General features: G+C 36.7%; 1 protein-coding gene across 2 annotated transcripts in view; it reads right to left on the minus strand.

Annotated features, from left to right (window-relative positions):
- Positions 1-2967: 2967 nt before the first annotated feature.
- PRKCA (protein kinase C alpha) overlaps positions 2968-16857 on the minus strand; it is a 2412375-nt gene continuing 2398485 nt past the window's right edge. For both annotated transcript variants that reach the window (XM_044085102.1, XM_044085103.1), the window contains one exon: positions 2968-9975. In XM_044085102.1, coding sequence (XP_043941037.1) covers positions 9811-9975 — 165 coding nt within the window. In that variant the 3' untranslated portion in view covers positions 2968-9810. The remainder of the gene's footprint in view (positions 9976-16857) is intronic.

A 16857-nucleotide genomic window follows, 5' to 3' on the forward strand; every position in this document is an offset into this window, starting at 1 on the left:
ATATACAGATGGAGTTGTTCCCACTTCTGAAGAAGAAATATGGAGGGGTAGCTGAGGACTGTGTACATGAAAGGTTATGTAGTGTGATAGTTGTCCCAGAAATTCAGTGGGAGATGGCTTGCACAGACAATATTAATAATGGAAGCATTTCCATGGTATGCTGTTTGCTCAGCATGCCTGTTCTCACATGTGGACAGGGACAAATGCATGCAGAATGGTGATGCTACCTATCTTGCATGCATTCTCCGATCTACAATACAAGTAGTACTTGTGTGTAGTATGGCCTCGTGGTCACGCAGCTCCACTTGTATGGCATGTCTGGAACTGTAGGGAGGCTCCATGCCTGTAGTGTTAAAGCTGCCCTACAGGTGATGCTATGGCACCAATAAACTCTGGCCAGACTGACTCTCATGAGTCCTCTGGAAGAATTGTCCTACACAATGAATGGGTGCTGAGATTTATTACCATGGAATATTTCTAAATCTCATGTTCGTCAGCATTGCAAGGTACTGTTTTGGGCATAACCCATCCCTGGGATGATGTCACTCTCAAAGTGGGCATGAACTTCAGATATGAGGTTCAAGCAGGTGTAGGCATTCTGCTACGCTATCCCAGTCCTTTTAGAATCTATCCCATAGAACACATTTGGGAAAAAGTGTGACTCACTGAATCATGCTTGATAAGATGGTTTATTCTTCTGCCTCTTCCTGAAAATCCACATCTTAAAAATATAATGTTTTTCAAGAAAGGATAAAAAAGGAAGTCCCACTGGTGGTAAAACCCCAAAACTATGACACATGCACATGTAAGACTGCTATTTTTATTAGTGTGTGAGAGAGAGAGAGAGAGAGAAAACATTCACAAATATACCAATTGCCAAGTGTTTCTCAGCAATTTATTCAAAAGTACTTTTTATTGGACATGATGAGGAATGCATATTTTGCTTCTAAAAATAGGCCTACAACTAGAATTTTTAACTGTTTAAAAATATAAGTCTTTTAGTGACAGCAATCTCCAATTAAAACTGAAAAATTTCTGTTCAGCTGAGCCAAAAATTGTTACTGAACTTGCTGCCAACATAAATCCAGCAGCACGTTCAAAGGATTGCAAATAAAAGAAAAGTAAATAAAAAGACATAACTTCCACTTCTTTCCCCAAACCATCAATCCATCCACTTCTAGGGTTACACATAGAACCAGTATATAATAAACTTAAGTACAGACTGAGAAAAGTGTCCCAATGACACAATACAAGCCAATGTTAACAGTGACAGTGACACTAACTGCATTCTGACCACCGACTACATAGGACAGGCTCATACATAAGTCTGCACATGTGGAGTCAATATTATAGACCTCTTCATTCAGTGCTAATAGCAACAAATTTCTATACGAAGTTCATATAAACAGCAGTTATTTAAAAATTAACTCCAGATTGTAATACTAATGACTATCACCTGACTCTCAGTGACAGTGGATTTACAACTAAAACTTTAGCTTTGTGAGAAAACATGCAGCTAAGTATAAACTCATTGTTATGGAAGGTCAAACAGTCATTAGTATTCTGTCAGAAAAGCAATGATAGGGTTGCCAAATGGATGGACAGACAGCAAATCCTTATGGTTACAAAAGTTGAGAGACATGCTCTATATAAGATATAGCTACCTAAATTAATTAATTCATTTTCAAATACCTATCTTTTCTACTTAAGTATGTAAGGGAGCTAAAGGCTCTTCTGAAAAGAAGTGGGGATATGGAAGAGAAACAATACCGGACAAGATGCCAGTCCACCTCAAGATGACCATACACACATTTATGGATGTTTAACAGGATCAATGATTACCAGTATATCTTTGTGAAGTGGGTTACCCAATTTGGACAGAAGGAAAGCTAACAGACTTTACAGAGAAGACACACTAACCTGGAATTAAACCTGAAAAAAACAAATATAGAAAGGCAAAAAGCATTCTGTTTGAAACTGAAATTTGAACTGCACATTTTCATGGAGGTCTGTCTTGAACAAACTATTTGTCTTTTACCCCCCCCCCCCGCAATAGCAGTCAATTTATAATATAACACGTGTAATAAAAATAAAAACTGTGTTGCAAAATCCTAAATGTCCAGCCACATACAAACCTTGTGTAAAAAAAAAAAAAACAAATTCTGTTTCATGAAGCCTCATTTTCTCCATAAAAAGGCTTTGATTCTTGCTGGAACACACACCCAAAGATTCACACATTACATACACACAATCTCTCTCTCTGTACACACACACACATATATATATATATATATATATATATATATATATATATATATATATATAGGTCTACTTTGTTTCGTTTAATCTCATTTCACTGAATTTCATTTCACCCCGATCGCTTCACTGAAAACTCAAATTACTGAAAACTCATTTCACTGAAATGCAGTTAGTATATATGGCACTGTGTAGAGTACTGTAGGGCAACTAAAAGGTATATGCCCTTTTCCTCACTGTAGTGCGATCCTGGAGTTTGCATATATAGTTAGGGGGTGTGGGTGGGGGGTAGCCCCCCACTTAGTTTGAGTACATATTGTCTTCTGGATAGAGTTAGTCATTGGTGTTTTAACTATGCATGTCTATTGTTTAAAATGTATTGTTTTGAAGTTTTTGATAAAATACAAGATAAAACAAACAATGTGGGGGAGGGTCTGTGCCCCCCATCCCCCCTAACAATATACACTAACTCCAGGATTGCACTACAGTGGGGAAAAGGACATATATCCTTTACTTGCCTTACAGTACTCTACACAGTGCCATATATACTAATTTCAGTTCAGTGAAATGAGATTCAGTGAAATGAGTTTTCATTAATTTGTGTTTTCAGTGAAGTGGTCGGGGTGAAATGAAATTCAGTGAAATGAGATTCAACGAAAAAATAGACCTATATATATATATATATATATATATATATATATATATATATATATATATATAAAATGTGTTACGTACTCAAACGTCAGAGCACTAGAAAAAGTGCAGTACATAATTAATGAGTTTCTTGTAGCTGAAAAACAGAATAATTGTAACATATACATCTCTACATGAAGTTAGCCTACCAATTAATAAAAAACACAATAAAGCACCAACAAAAGCACTTTTTGCAGGGAATATATAGCCAGCACCATATTCCTTACTTATATATACTGTGTCTGTGGTCTCACAGGCACAATGAAGTCAACAACTCCAAGACGGACTATTCGCAAATAGCACACTTTATTTCAACATGAAAATCCATTCTGTGTTTTGACACAGAAGAACTGCAATACAGTGGCCTTTCAGTGGTGATACTTTGCATTTCTAATATTCGATGATGTGGCATTCAAAAATGTTGCATGCTGTGTGTATACACGCACACATTGAAAAATATGTATAAATGTATACATATACATAAATACACACACGCAAACATACCTACCCTTGAAGCATAAAGCCTGAAACTGGAAGTCATCCTCAAAAATGGTCAGAAATAACTTCTTAAGCAGAACATTCTCCTCTGCCTACAGTTTAGGTCAGTTAGTAGCTTTCTATTTAACAGTTCTAGTATGATTTTCTAGACCATAATTCTATACATGTGAAGACCAAATCCCTCATTATGAATCATGAAAATGGGTACTTAAAGCATGGCTGAATGTGTTTAATACTGAATGTCCAGTCACTGAATCCACAATGAGAAAAGTCTGAATTAAGGAAACCATTTAACGTCAACCTCTGAATTAGAAGTGCTATGTGTTATATATATCTCTCTGATGAGAAAAAATATGGGCTGCTTAAGCAAATCCCACTTGAATGATAGATGTCTACATAAAAATGTTGAAGCAAATATATTTAAAAATAAAGTTGCATGTAGGAGATTTTCCCATATAAACTCTCTTGTTTAACATAATGGACTCCAAAGTTGCACAGACACAGGTGGTTCAAGAAAAGTAGTTTCCTTTGAAAATGCGCACTTAGTATAATACAGCTAATGTACTGTTGAATTAATGTGTAGTATTTGTACATATAATAAGTGCTACCACATTCAGTTAAACTCATTTGTCTCTACATTTCAAAATTAGTATTCACGTAATGAATTTAATTATGATGCAATGCTGTGCTCACTGTAGAGTCTTTCCCTAGCCTTAGTTTCTTTACTAATTAGACATTCATCAACTTTGGAAGCTCATCAGACTGCTATAGCAGTATGCTGCTAAGCACGAGTTGTGCTGACTTCCATACTGTCATACTATTGGGTTCTTGATAAATGTCATGAACGAGATCTTTTTATATCAATGACTTCTCAAACATCTTCAAAACTCTGCTTTTAAATCAATGTAAAAAATAAATCTCATTTTATGTATAATGGTAGCAAAGATTTGAAAAGTTAACTAAACTAAGACATATGCATAATATTACTTCAATAACGTATACCCAATAATAGTGTAGCAGTTAAACTTCACTGATGCAAATATTATAATGTTAAGGGAAATTTCTTCATAACACCATTTTAACCACATAAAAAGCTACAGACAAAGGTAATACAACTGCTTAATTCTGAAAGCAGAGTTCCCACCAGAATTTCTCAGTCTGAGAGCTGTGCTCCCACACTCAAAACTATACAGGTTAATGCTGAGTACATTATCAAATTAAGAGGTGTAGATGGACTTCATAAAAACAAGTCTTAATGTTAACTCCAGGGTAGTGTGACCTCTGGAGTGTTGAGAATAAAACATGATATTTATTTGTATTTGTTTTCAGGGGCAGAGCACTGATCAACATGGATCTTATTCAAACTCATCACGGGACATCTGTCTGGTTAAGTGACTTACTCAGAATCCAAGAGTTACACAATGGGGGTTGAGGGAATCAAACCTTTGACCACTGACCAGATGAAGCAGCTAGTTTACAGTACTTTAATCCTCGGAGCTAAATGTCATACTTTTAATGAATATGTTAGTGAAGGTTTCTTTTGTGTTCAGTTCTACTTTTTTCTAATTCAAAGCACTTGTAAATCTATTGAGTTTGTTTTGTTACTATACATTATGATGCTCTGAAGAGGTTGTCATGAATGTCAAACTTTTTGCCTTTCATTTTTGAACAATCATTGTTATTTAAACGTGCTCCAAGAAAACAGTAACATAAATAAAGCACATGAAATGCATAGAACGTAAGGTGTTCTTTGGTAGACTATTTTCACCAGTGATTACTTCTTCATCTTACCGTGGTGAATGTGTTAGCCCATACTGTAGACAATGCTAATTGCTGCCCATTTCTTGATGCCTACTGTCAAATCCTTGTAATAACCTCAAATCAGTTCAAACCTAGGGCAGCCAGCATCAAAGGCAAAACTAATCTAATGAACTGTCAAGCAGACCTTCACTTCCCTAGTAAATGGTCTGTCTCATATGGATAAGGGTACCATACAAAGAAACATTTTGTAAAAAAAAAAAGGTAATAATTGTATTTGACAATTACTAATATTAACTATTATGTTATATTGATACTAATGCATCTTTAATACAGTACCAGCTTTGGGTTCACTGTGCTGATAGGTAATTGGAAGTTTATTTTAATTACTTTTCTTAAGTGTTATTCATTAAATGGTACTAGGAATATCAGCTTATAACATTAATACCATGCTTTCTGTATTATTACATTATATAAGGCAAGGGACAGTACAGTTTCTACAGTGATTTGAAGATAAAGACTGTGAAATACAAATCTTGTCCCAATGTCAACTGGTACAAAAAGATTTATGTAGTCAATGCTATAAATACAGAGTGGACATTTGATTAGCCTGAAACAAAAAGTATTATGGATGCCTGCTTTCCAAACCCATACAGTTACATTTGTATAGGTTCATAAGTAGGTACAAGGCCTGGAGTCTAGGATACCATTAAGGAACTAGCTGAGATTGCCAATTGCCACAAAGCATTTCCTGGTTCAGTGACTTGTTCAATGTCGCTCAGCAGGCAAACGAAAGTGGAAGGAATCAAACCCTGTACCCTTGGCACAAAAAGCAGCTCATTAAATGTCAGAGCATTATTCCTCTGTGCTAATTGCCAGAAATATTAATATCTCTCTGAAACTGAGCATACTAATGAGATGAGGGAAATTAAGTGTTTACCAGCGACTTAAATCAGTCTGTGCCATGTAGCAAGGCATATAATCAGCTTTATAAAATGCTGAGCCTAAAAATAAAGCTTGCTTAAAGGACAAGGAGCTGGTATAGACTGTTAAACCAAAATTTGATAAAAGCCACCATGTCAAACACTGATTTCCTGGCACATATCTAAGGATGGAGAGACACAGTACAATGACGACTTACTAAGCTGGTGTTTGTATAACATGAGATGTCTTAATGTAGTGGAGGTGGTATATCAGAGTGATGTGGATTTACTGCAGTATTAAGGTGCAAAAAAAGGAAAGCTAGATAAGGCTTCTACGGTTCAAAATGGGAATCACATGTAGTAACTATACTGAAAATAGCATAGCAGCCACCTACAGATGTGTTCTGAAACTGAAAAAATACAACAATACTTCCTGCTACTGCCTCATGGGAATTATAACAGACCAATGAAATGTGTGCGGCAAAGCATAACTGTTTTACTGAAAAAGCTGTAGAGGCAAAATGAAGAGCTGCATAACAGAGGAGACTAGCTTAAAAAGAGGCCGTATAATGCAGGAGCTGTAATTGGGAGGTAAATGCAATGACAGTGCATTTCTAGGTTACCCTCATGATAAACAGGGAAGATTATGTTTGCATGTATCTTACTGATAAACTCGGCAAAAAACAGCAAACAGTGTCTAAGGCCAGAAGACAGTAGCTGATAATATAACATAATTTTTCTCTTATGTTTGAACGTGCAAACTTCATAAACATTTGAAAGCACCTGCCTTAGTTAATGCACCATTTTCCAACATGTTTTTCTTCTGATTGTAATAATCTGAAATTCAAGTCCATTGAAAAAAAACTATGAAATTAGCATTATATTAGTAACAAATGTCTATAAATTTAAGCCTTTCATAACACATTAATGGGTGCTTTATTATTATGAGGAAAGGCAATTGATAATGTGTCAAACAATGAAATACAATGCCCCTGTGTAAAGATGTGGAAGCATCTTCCACGATGTACTAGAACGTACCTGAATGTTGACATTGAACTCCTCCTAAAAAATCCTTCAGTACTTAATCATTGAACGTTTACATTTTATACTTACAAAAATACTTATTAAAAGTAGTGAATAGTATCGGGAGTGTATTAGTCAGAATGTCTTCTACGTCTTATTAAGAAATGTATAAAGAACTTTATCGTGACATCTATAAATAGTCTCAAGAAAAAATAGTTGTTTACATGTATTGTGATTTAGTTAGGTATAAAATAGATTCTCAGGTTTTGTCAAGAGTTGTCAAAAAATACTGGCAATTAATATCCTCAAATGCATTCTTCTTATTAACACAAGGTTAAAATAAATACAAAAGTTTTGGTCCTTAATACAGCTATACATACAATTAAAATGGCTGTGCTGTTTTTATTATGGTGTTCTTTAATTTTGTTGCTTCTGCAAACCTAAGACCGGTGCTTTAATTCCTATGTAATATTCACATCATGAAATTTGGCACAAAATGTGGGTATCAGCAATATGGAACAAGAATTACAGTACAGTCATACATTCAGACTTGTGACTGATGCAAAGGATATATTCATACAAGGTCCAGGAGATAGTCATTCTTGGTTCAGTGAGCAAGGGAGAGTAAGTTCTGCAGTATCGAAGCTGTTACACATTTAATTAACGTGCTAGGACATATCGACTATTATGCATGCAGTACAGTGGGGAGCAACATGCTTCTGGCACTGACATGCAAATCAGGAAGGCAAAAATTCATAAGTTACTGATATTATCAAGGCAAAAGAACTAAAAAAAAAAAAAAAAAAAAAACAGGTTCACATGTTGCATCATTTCCAACATGTGTACCCACAATGTGCTTCAATGAATGCTTTTCTAGATTGCATACAGAATACATCAGATGATTAGATTAAATGATATGAGCCCATAACAAATCTAGGCTGCAATAAATAGTTCCATTGCAAAAAGGCCATTTATACAGTCATAGCTCATGTTTGTAATAAAAGCATATTTGAATCTTTGTATAAAATCTGTAAGTAGCATTATTCTTTTGAAAAGTAGAGCTACAGAAAACGTATCCTAAAACATTGGCAAGATGCAACAAAGGAGAACACAGAATCAAGCATATCAGCTATAGCTAAGTTCATCCGGAAAAGCAATTTATATAGTACCTCCACAAATATATCACAAGTTTTCTTTATATAAAATTAATATAATACTCTGTTTCATACTGATAAGATTATGTCAATTACATACATATATATATATTAGACTTGCTTGTCATTAAGATTTAGTAGAAACATGCAAAGTCCATTGCATGGTGCATATGTAGTACATAATTCCTTCTTAAAAATTAGTAGATTGCAGGTGTAACCTTCATTCAGTCCATGACACTGCAGAGCTTTTCTGAAATTTACCATTATCTAAACTTTAATCACAAATAATTTCTATAGAAATACTAAATCTTAGATTTGGTTATCACGTGTGCAAACCTCCTCTTGCTTCAAGTTTAATTTTAAGCCTGCCAGCTGGCCTGCTGTAGCATTGTCTTCTCAGCTTTATCAGCTGCATTCCTTTTTATCTGATTCTGACATCTGATGTCATCTACAGCAATGTTATGCTTACATCACACAGATTTGCTTCTGCTTTCATTCAGAAGGTATAACGTGTGCTGCCAGGCATGCCCATAGTGCATAACATACTGACATCTTTTCATTATACATTGTAATATCTCTGTTGTGCAACTCTGTAACTCCAACAAATACAAACTTACTATGAACACGGAAATTAACTTTCAAGAAAAATAATGGTAAAATTCATGACTCCTGCAACAGACACCCAAATAATTTCGATAGTTATAAGCTCAGACTTTATCAATATGTAAAGTAATCTGGTTTGTAAATAGATGTTAAGAAATTGCACTTTTATCTGAATGCTACCATTTATGCACACTGGCTGTAGCACTGAGTGGTAGAAGACTTCATATAGTTACAGAGAAATTAGTAGAAATAATTTAAATCCAAAGGGATTTTTTTTCTATTTTTATATAGGCATCCATTGCACGACCTGCATGGTCCCCAAGTGGCCTGAACCAAGCTGTTCATGACACACATTGCTGTTCTTTCTTTTTGCTCTGCTGTCTACTTTACACTCTTGTATGAAGTCACAGGGAAGACCAAAGGAAGAGGAGGGTCCTACGGGCCCAGTATATGCATTTTCAGCTACACCTATGGTACTTTGAAGACCAGATTACAGAAATGCAATCTCTTTAACCATCACCTTGCAGTTTTAATAGAAACCATATTTATAACACATTTTAATTATTTAAACTTTGTGGAAAATTCCAGTGAAAAACTTAAGACAGTAGCCATTGTATTTATATTTAACAATGCAACATTAGAGATATTTCTTATGGATGGGTGTTTTCAGCACATTAGAGATTTTTCTATTTGTAGAGCACTGGATCCAAACTTATTTTCCACTATGGTAGATTTGGCAACTCACCATTACGAGTGCATCTTTGTTTCCAAGGTACAACCCCAAAAGTATTTCCTTTATTTAACCAGTTTATCATACTGACTGGAATTAAGAGTACCATAGCTCTAGGGCAAATAAAAAATATACGATTTCCTATTTTATGTGACACCAGTAGGAGTGCTCTTCAAGCAGCATTCTCTAAACAAGGATGAAAAAACTGTGGGTTCACAAATGTAAATCCTGAGAACTCTCCTTGATCAATATTGTTTATTACAAGCTGATCAGGAGGAGTTAACACCGGCTGGCCACGTGTGAAGAATTTGTCAAAATTTTCAGCACCTTTGCCACACTAAAAAAAAAGAAAGAAAGAAAGACATTAAACACACATGATTCCATACAATGAACATTATAGGAAATGCAATTTATTTTGGAAAAATAAATGTCATTTAGATGAATCTTCAACACTACCACTGTGTTTTACAAAATTCTGAGTTGTAAAGATATTAAATGGTTATAATTGAAGAATGATTCTTAATATTTAGACATATGGAATTAAAATAAATATTTACCCCAGGTGTATTCACATGGGAAACAAAAGACAACATAAATATTACATGTTATAAGTGAATGAACAATACTGGCACACACTAACAGCTGATACACTGCTGCACAGATATAATTCAGGAAGATGATTTGACATCTTTTCGGAAGGACTATCCAACTTTTAATCTGAGCTGCACGAATGCCACCTCACCCCAAAAAATAATGTGAGAAATCTGCATTTAAGCCACTGAATTTTCTTTGAAAATCAGGACTAATGATGATTATTATGTCCATAGGCTCTGTGTCAGGGGACCAAACTCTAATGTTGCAAGCCCCAACACTTAAAAACAACAATCCAATCACAATTTTGAAAGTCGCTATCAAACCTTAAGAATTTTTTGTAGGGAGGCTTTACCACCCCCAAACCCCCTTTCCAAAAACTCCTGCTATGTGTTTATAGTTTCACTTGGAAAACTCTACTGCAAAGATGGGACAATACTCTTGGTACTGCAAACTCACACTTTCAGTTAAGTTAATGCAAGTATTCTGACTATGTCCATCAGAATTTTCAGTCATCTACTTTATGCATTATACGGAGTATCAAGAAGAGTTTCACCACTATTTTTAATTTTTATCATAGATGCATATTTACATCTACCATTAAGCCTGCCTGGCTACACATTGTTACATCAACCTACACTTTGTAATCTTGAAACATTAAGAACTTAAGGAAAAAGTGAATGAATCACAAATATGTAGTCAATATCACAGTTTTCATGTATATTATGAATAATATCACCTTGAATTTGGCTACAACCTATTAACCACTATATAGCTGGCAGAAAGAACTAAACAAGACTTGCCATAATCGTATCAACATCTTGTATGCAGACAGTTCTATGCAGCTCTGATGCCTACATCCCCAGACAGACATGGTTTTTACTAATGGCATTTGCAGTGAAAGAGGAATGATGTGCCAGTTCCTGATTGCCTCTACTAAGTGGAAGTGAGTCTGATGTCTTCTCTTCTGGCGGAGGCAGGTAGATGTCGAAGGTAGCAAGCCAGTAAAAGGGACAGCAGGGCTGAAGTAAGACTCCATTGAAGTGGCTCCATCCACAGCCAACTGTGCCACCCAGAAGGCAGGGTATTAGAGAATAACAAAAAAAAAAAAAAACTGACTGTAGTGTATGAAGCCTACATACCTGTTCTTCTCCCTGGTCACTGGGCAAAGTAGCTGTGAGACTTTTCTCACTGCAGATAAAGAATCTACCTGGCTAAATGTCATGAGGGAGTATGCCTCTAATACAAACTGAGGAGGATTAAGTATTGTGCTGTACAGTAATCTGATGTCAGTTGTAGTTTGGGATGAAAATACAGGAAAAAAGTCTGATTTCTTTATTCCTCCTCAGCACATCCATCACACTTTCCGATCCTGTTGTCAATGTGTGAGGAAGTAGGGAGGTGTGTGTGATGTCCCTTCACTGGGCCAGTAATCAAGGAGCCTGAATTCTCACCACTGAGAGGGACGTTCACTTAGAACAAAAATAGATACACACAGTATTTCCAGATGCAGCTCTCTGCATCAAGCACAATTTCCCTTAAGAGCACATCCAGGGGACACAATCAGTCTGGGGACCAACAGGACTCCCCACTGGCACAGCTATAGAGTTGAGTCCTCAGCCGAGTGTCCAAGCCAACTCTTCCAGCACCCCCCCCCCCTGTGAAACCAGTGCTTCATGTCCCTGCTCCAAGCAGCTGACACACACACTCTTGGAGGTTTGATTTGCACACACACATATGCACCTGGGAAAGGCTGGCACACACTTACTAGCTATGCCCCCTTCTGTCCATACTGTAAGGTAGTTACGGCTACCAGATACTCCAAAGCCAGCTACTTTAAGGCTCTTACAAGGGTACCCAAGTATACTGAGCAAAATTAATATTAATACAAATGGTAGTGCTTTGACCAATGCAGTAAGGCTTTCAGGAGTTGCCACAAAGTCACCAAATAGCTACAGGTACTCTCATAGGTTAAAATATTCTCTAAAGGACCAGCCACAATGCAAAGTTTAAATACATTTAATAATAAATAATAAAAGAACATGAAAATACTAAACATCTATTTACAATAAACACCAGAATTTCAATCACAGGAAATATTAAAATAGCACATGAATAGATTCACACAGATACAGAAAAACAATACTTAACTAATCTCACTATATTTTCATGACTGATCTAAAGATGTGTTACAGCATCTGGAAGCTACAAAACCATAAAACACTTCCACTCTTCCTACAGGAGGTAATACACCATTCTCTGGCACAGACATTTAGTCTCTGGCTGCAATCAGAACTGCAAGAAACAATCGTTATGGCCTAAACCAGGTAATTTAAATTCAGGATATTTTTCTAAATATTAGCTGGGGCTGAGTTTGGCCTCTTCTCTTCCAGTATCATCTGTTAAAACATATACATTTAGGCAGTTACAATATAGTTAGGACCCACTGTTGGTACATTTTTTTTTAACACAGGCAGCTTTACAAATATATTTTTCAACACAAGCATCTATACAAATCAGTTTGATATACAAATGACATATAATTATTTTCAAAACTCCAGCTAGCTATCCTGGTGTATGTTAAGCATCCACTGCCCTACTTCTCTTGGCATAGTTGACAATCTTTTAACTTAGTTGAAACATGGCTCTCTAACAACCAGCTCATCCTTAACCCTAAAAAAACAAAGCTGTTATTCTTCCTACCTAAAAGTTCAACAATATTAAACCCTCCTCCATACAGTCCCTTAATAACACTCCCATTCAGGTAGAATCCAACACTAAGCTCTTAGGCATAACCATCGACGATCAGCTTAAATTTGACTTGCATGTTAATAATTGTATTAAAAAGATTCATTCAAAACTAGGGCTCCTTCACCATTACAAGAAATTCCTTACCTCTGAAGCCAAGATTACTCTCTCTCTTACCTACCTTCTACCCAGTCTAATGTACAATTCTCAAGTTCTCACAAATCTTAACTCCTGACCAAACTCGAATCTACCTACAACAAGGTACCTAGATTTGCTGCCCAAAAACCTACAAATCCCATCACGGTCTCTTTCTAAACTGGCTTGAATTACCCCACCAGCTTCTTCTCTCTCAACTCCAGATCATCCATTCTATCCTATACCAGCCTTCCTACTGCCCACCACTATCCCCTCTCATCTCCCATTATTCTCCCTCCAGACCTCTCTGAAGCTCTAACCAAGACCTACTACAAATCTACAAACCCAAGTCTAAATTTGGACGCAACATGTACAGTTATCACCCCACTATTGCCTGGAATAGGCTCCCACTAGAAATCAGGAACCTTACACATCCTAAACAATTAAAGACAGCCACCAAAGAGCTTTTAGTCACTGGTCCTGCCACTGTGGACTCCCTCTTTAATAATCACTACTTCCTATACCTTAATCAACTTTCTGCCCTTAACTCACTCTTCTCACTAGATCTCTCTAATCGTCCTTGAATACTCTTTCTACTGTCTTCTAAAATCTATTAAGCAAATCATCTCAAAGAAACATTTTATTATAATTGTCTTGCCTTCATACAACTACATTATAAAACTGGGTTTTTGTAACCACTTACCCCAAAACTATATTCATCGTAATGACATATTTCTTTTCATACATCTTGTAAGTAGTTTTTATATACTCCTGATTATTGACACTGTATAACATTGTATTGCTACTTAATACCTTGTAATAACCCCGTAACATTGCTGTTTAATGCTAATTTATAATGAAAATTGCATAATATGTTGGAGCTGTTCTCCCCAGGCCTCCACTGAAAAAAGGCTCTTCAGCTCAGTCGGACAATCCCAGTCAACAAATGTAAAATAAACTAAATAAATAAATAAAATAAATAAATAATACCTCACATCATCACAGTGTGGGCTATATATGTCTGGCTCAGCTGATTTAAGACACAATACAGTCTGCTTCTCACTGTATTTGTTATGTCTAGGTAGTGGGTGCAGTATTTTATGTCAATTTCAGTCTGTTAAAAAAGCTATGGCACAAACAAAATTTGTAGTACCTCATTACAAAAACAGTTCAAATGTAACTGGTTATCAAAACAAACCTTCCAAAATGATCATATTATACAAAAGTAACATCTGCATAATATGTTTCTTCATTGACGAACAAAATCAATTTTAGCTTAGTAACCGTATTTTCTGTTTTCAGTGTTGCACAAACATTGATTGTCATTTCACCAACATTTACTTTCAGCAACTAAGATGTAGTGATAACTGCCTTTCAGAATAACTGGCAGCTACATGTCACAATCAGTTGTGAGCCAGTGGAAAACGCTGATGACAGATAATCTCTGCTTACAAGAAATTATATTGGCTCCATGGTGCAAAGGGATAGAGCCTTGATGGTTTTCCAGCTGTCCATGGTTCAAACAGTGTGCCTAACCAATGTAAGGGAGGGGCACCAGTGGGAAGTCAATGCCAGTTCAATCTTTCTATGGGATGGAAAGGCACAAATGCTGTTACTTGAGCTCCACCTGTTGGATGGCATGACATGTTACCCTAAGAAGCAGGGACAAGGTGGTTGCAGGTTACTGAAGGGACTACAGATTCTGGCTGGGGGACAAGGATTAGGGGGTGTCATTTATTCTGGTTTCATGATCCAACATTATAAAGTAAAGCCAGGATATTTGCCAACTGACAGATGCATGGGATTAGGTCAGCATAAGAACAGAGCTAGCTGCATATGACAGCTACCTACTCTTGCTCCTGAGGAAACTTATGGATGGGAGGCTAGATGACTGAGTCTGAAATTAATAATTGGGCTCAGAATGAACAAAATACATAAAAAGAGGAAAAGGCATAGAATGGAAACCCCCTTGACTACCAAGGAAAGGAATTCCTATGGCAATGTTTCGGTAGCTGAATGTGTGTGTAGTAGGTGCACTATATCAACACAACAGTACAGCGCATATTGATGGATAATGAGCTAAGCAATGCTGTTATACCAACGGTATGGCAATTATAGAAAACTTACAAGGTAGTGAGGCATACCAACTGCTGTTATATACAGTACAGCAGTAGTGCAGTATATTCTCCCTCCTTGAGCTGCAGTTTTCTGTATATATAAATATAGACTACCATGATAATGCCACTCTTCTTTGATAGTAATTTATAGATTTATTGATTTGATAGAGCATATACAGAACATATACATGCATAGGTGAGCTCTGTACTCCATAAAACAAACAATGCTAGGATAGGTGAGCTCTGTACACCATAAACAAGTTGAATGCTAGGATAGATGAGCTCTGTACACCATAAACAAGTTGAATGCTAGGATAGGTGAGCTCTGTACACCATAAATAAATTGAATGCTAGGATAGGTGAGCTCTGTATACCATAAACAAATTGAATGCTAGGATAGGTGAACTCTGTACTCCATAAATCAAGCTGAATGCTAGGAGAGGTGAGCTCTGTACTCCATAAAACAAGCTGAATGGTAAGATAGGTGAGCTCTGTACTCCATAAAACAAACTGAATGTTAGGAAAACAAGCTTAGGTTACAGTTACTTGGGTTTTCTTACTTTTGCTCATATCGTGTGGACAATAAGAAACTGAGAAACTGACAAGGGTAGGGATTCAGGGGAGTTTGGCCCCCTATCGAATCACTTTTACTGATGTCACACTCGTTCCTACAGTGATGAGCTAAAGTTTAAATATTACACAAAATATGAGTACTCAGGCTGCCACTTACATTTGTGACTGAAACAGTGGGGTCTAAACTTGTATGTATCAAGCACTTGTAGTGAACCCTGAGCATCAGTCATGTCTAGATAAAATGCAGTAGGTAGCAGAAGAACTAAAATTCAGACTATTTAGCCAAAGATGCAAAACAAGTGACAAGATTAATTCTTAGCAAAAAAGCACTGCAGAGTGCCCTAACTTGGAAGCCATTAATTCTGCTTTTTGATTAAATACTACTCAGATCCAGACAGTGGCCATACTAAGCAAGAAAATGGGAAGTGTCTAGCTACATATCTTCTGGCTATTCATAGGAGGTTACCAGGATAATGGCCCTAGGGCCTTTACAAGCCTAGCCATGTTACACCCGTGTCTTGTAATTGGACTTGGTTAGATGGTCATTATTCGCAGAACGAGTCTTTGATCAGGAGTGACTGCCCCTGTCTATGAGGGACATAGGTGGCATCCCTGGGGGTGAATTTACGGTCTAACATCCAGCTGTCTAGACTGTGCCTGAATAGGTTTAATAAGGAGCTCTGCTTCATGTGAACTGGGAGTTTATTCCAGAGGAGCGGCAATCTCTGGGAGATATAACTCCCTCTCCAGCATGTTTTGTTATGTCACAAAATAGGTTGAGATCCCTGGAGCGAGTGACTCTTGTCCCATTTGATCTGTGGATGAGCAGCATTTCCATTAGGGACAGGGTCAGAGACTGCTCTATAGGCCAGGCACAAATTGCCTCTCAGCAGCCTGTAGGATACATAGTACAGTGACAGGGCTTTCAGTCTTTCCATGTAGGTTATGTTTTGGAGACTTGAATTTTCTTGGTGTGAAACCTTTGTGGTCTCTTCAGCTGCTGCACATGTGCAAAAGGAAGCACTGTACTCTATTAGTGGTCTGATGAGGGTCGA

This window comes from Protopterus annectens, chromosome 10.part0 (assembly GCF_019279795.1).
Source record: "Protopterus annectens isolate FY-2018-M chromosome 10.part0, PAN1.0, whole genome shotgun sequence".
NCBI lineage: Eukaryota > Metazoa > Chordata > Ceratodontiformes > Protopteridae > Protopterus > Protopterus annectens.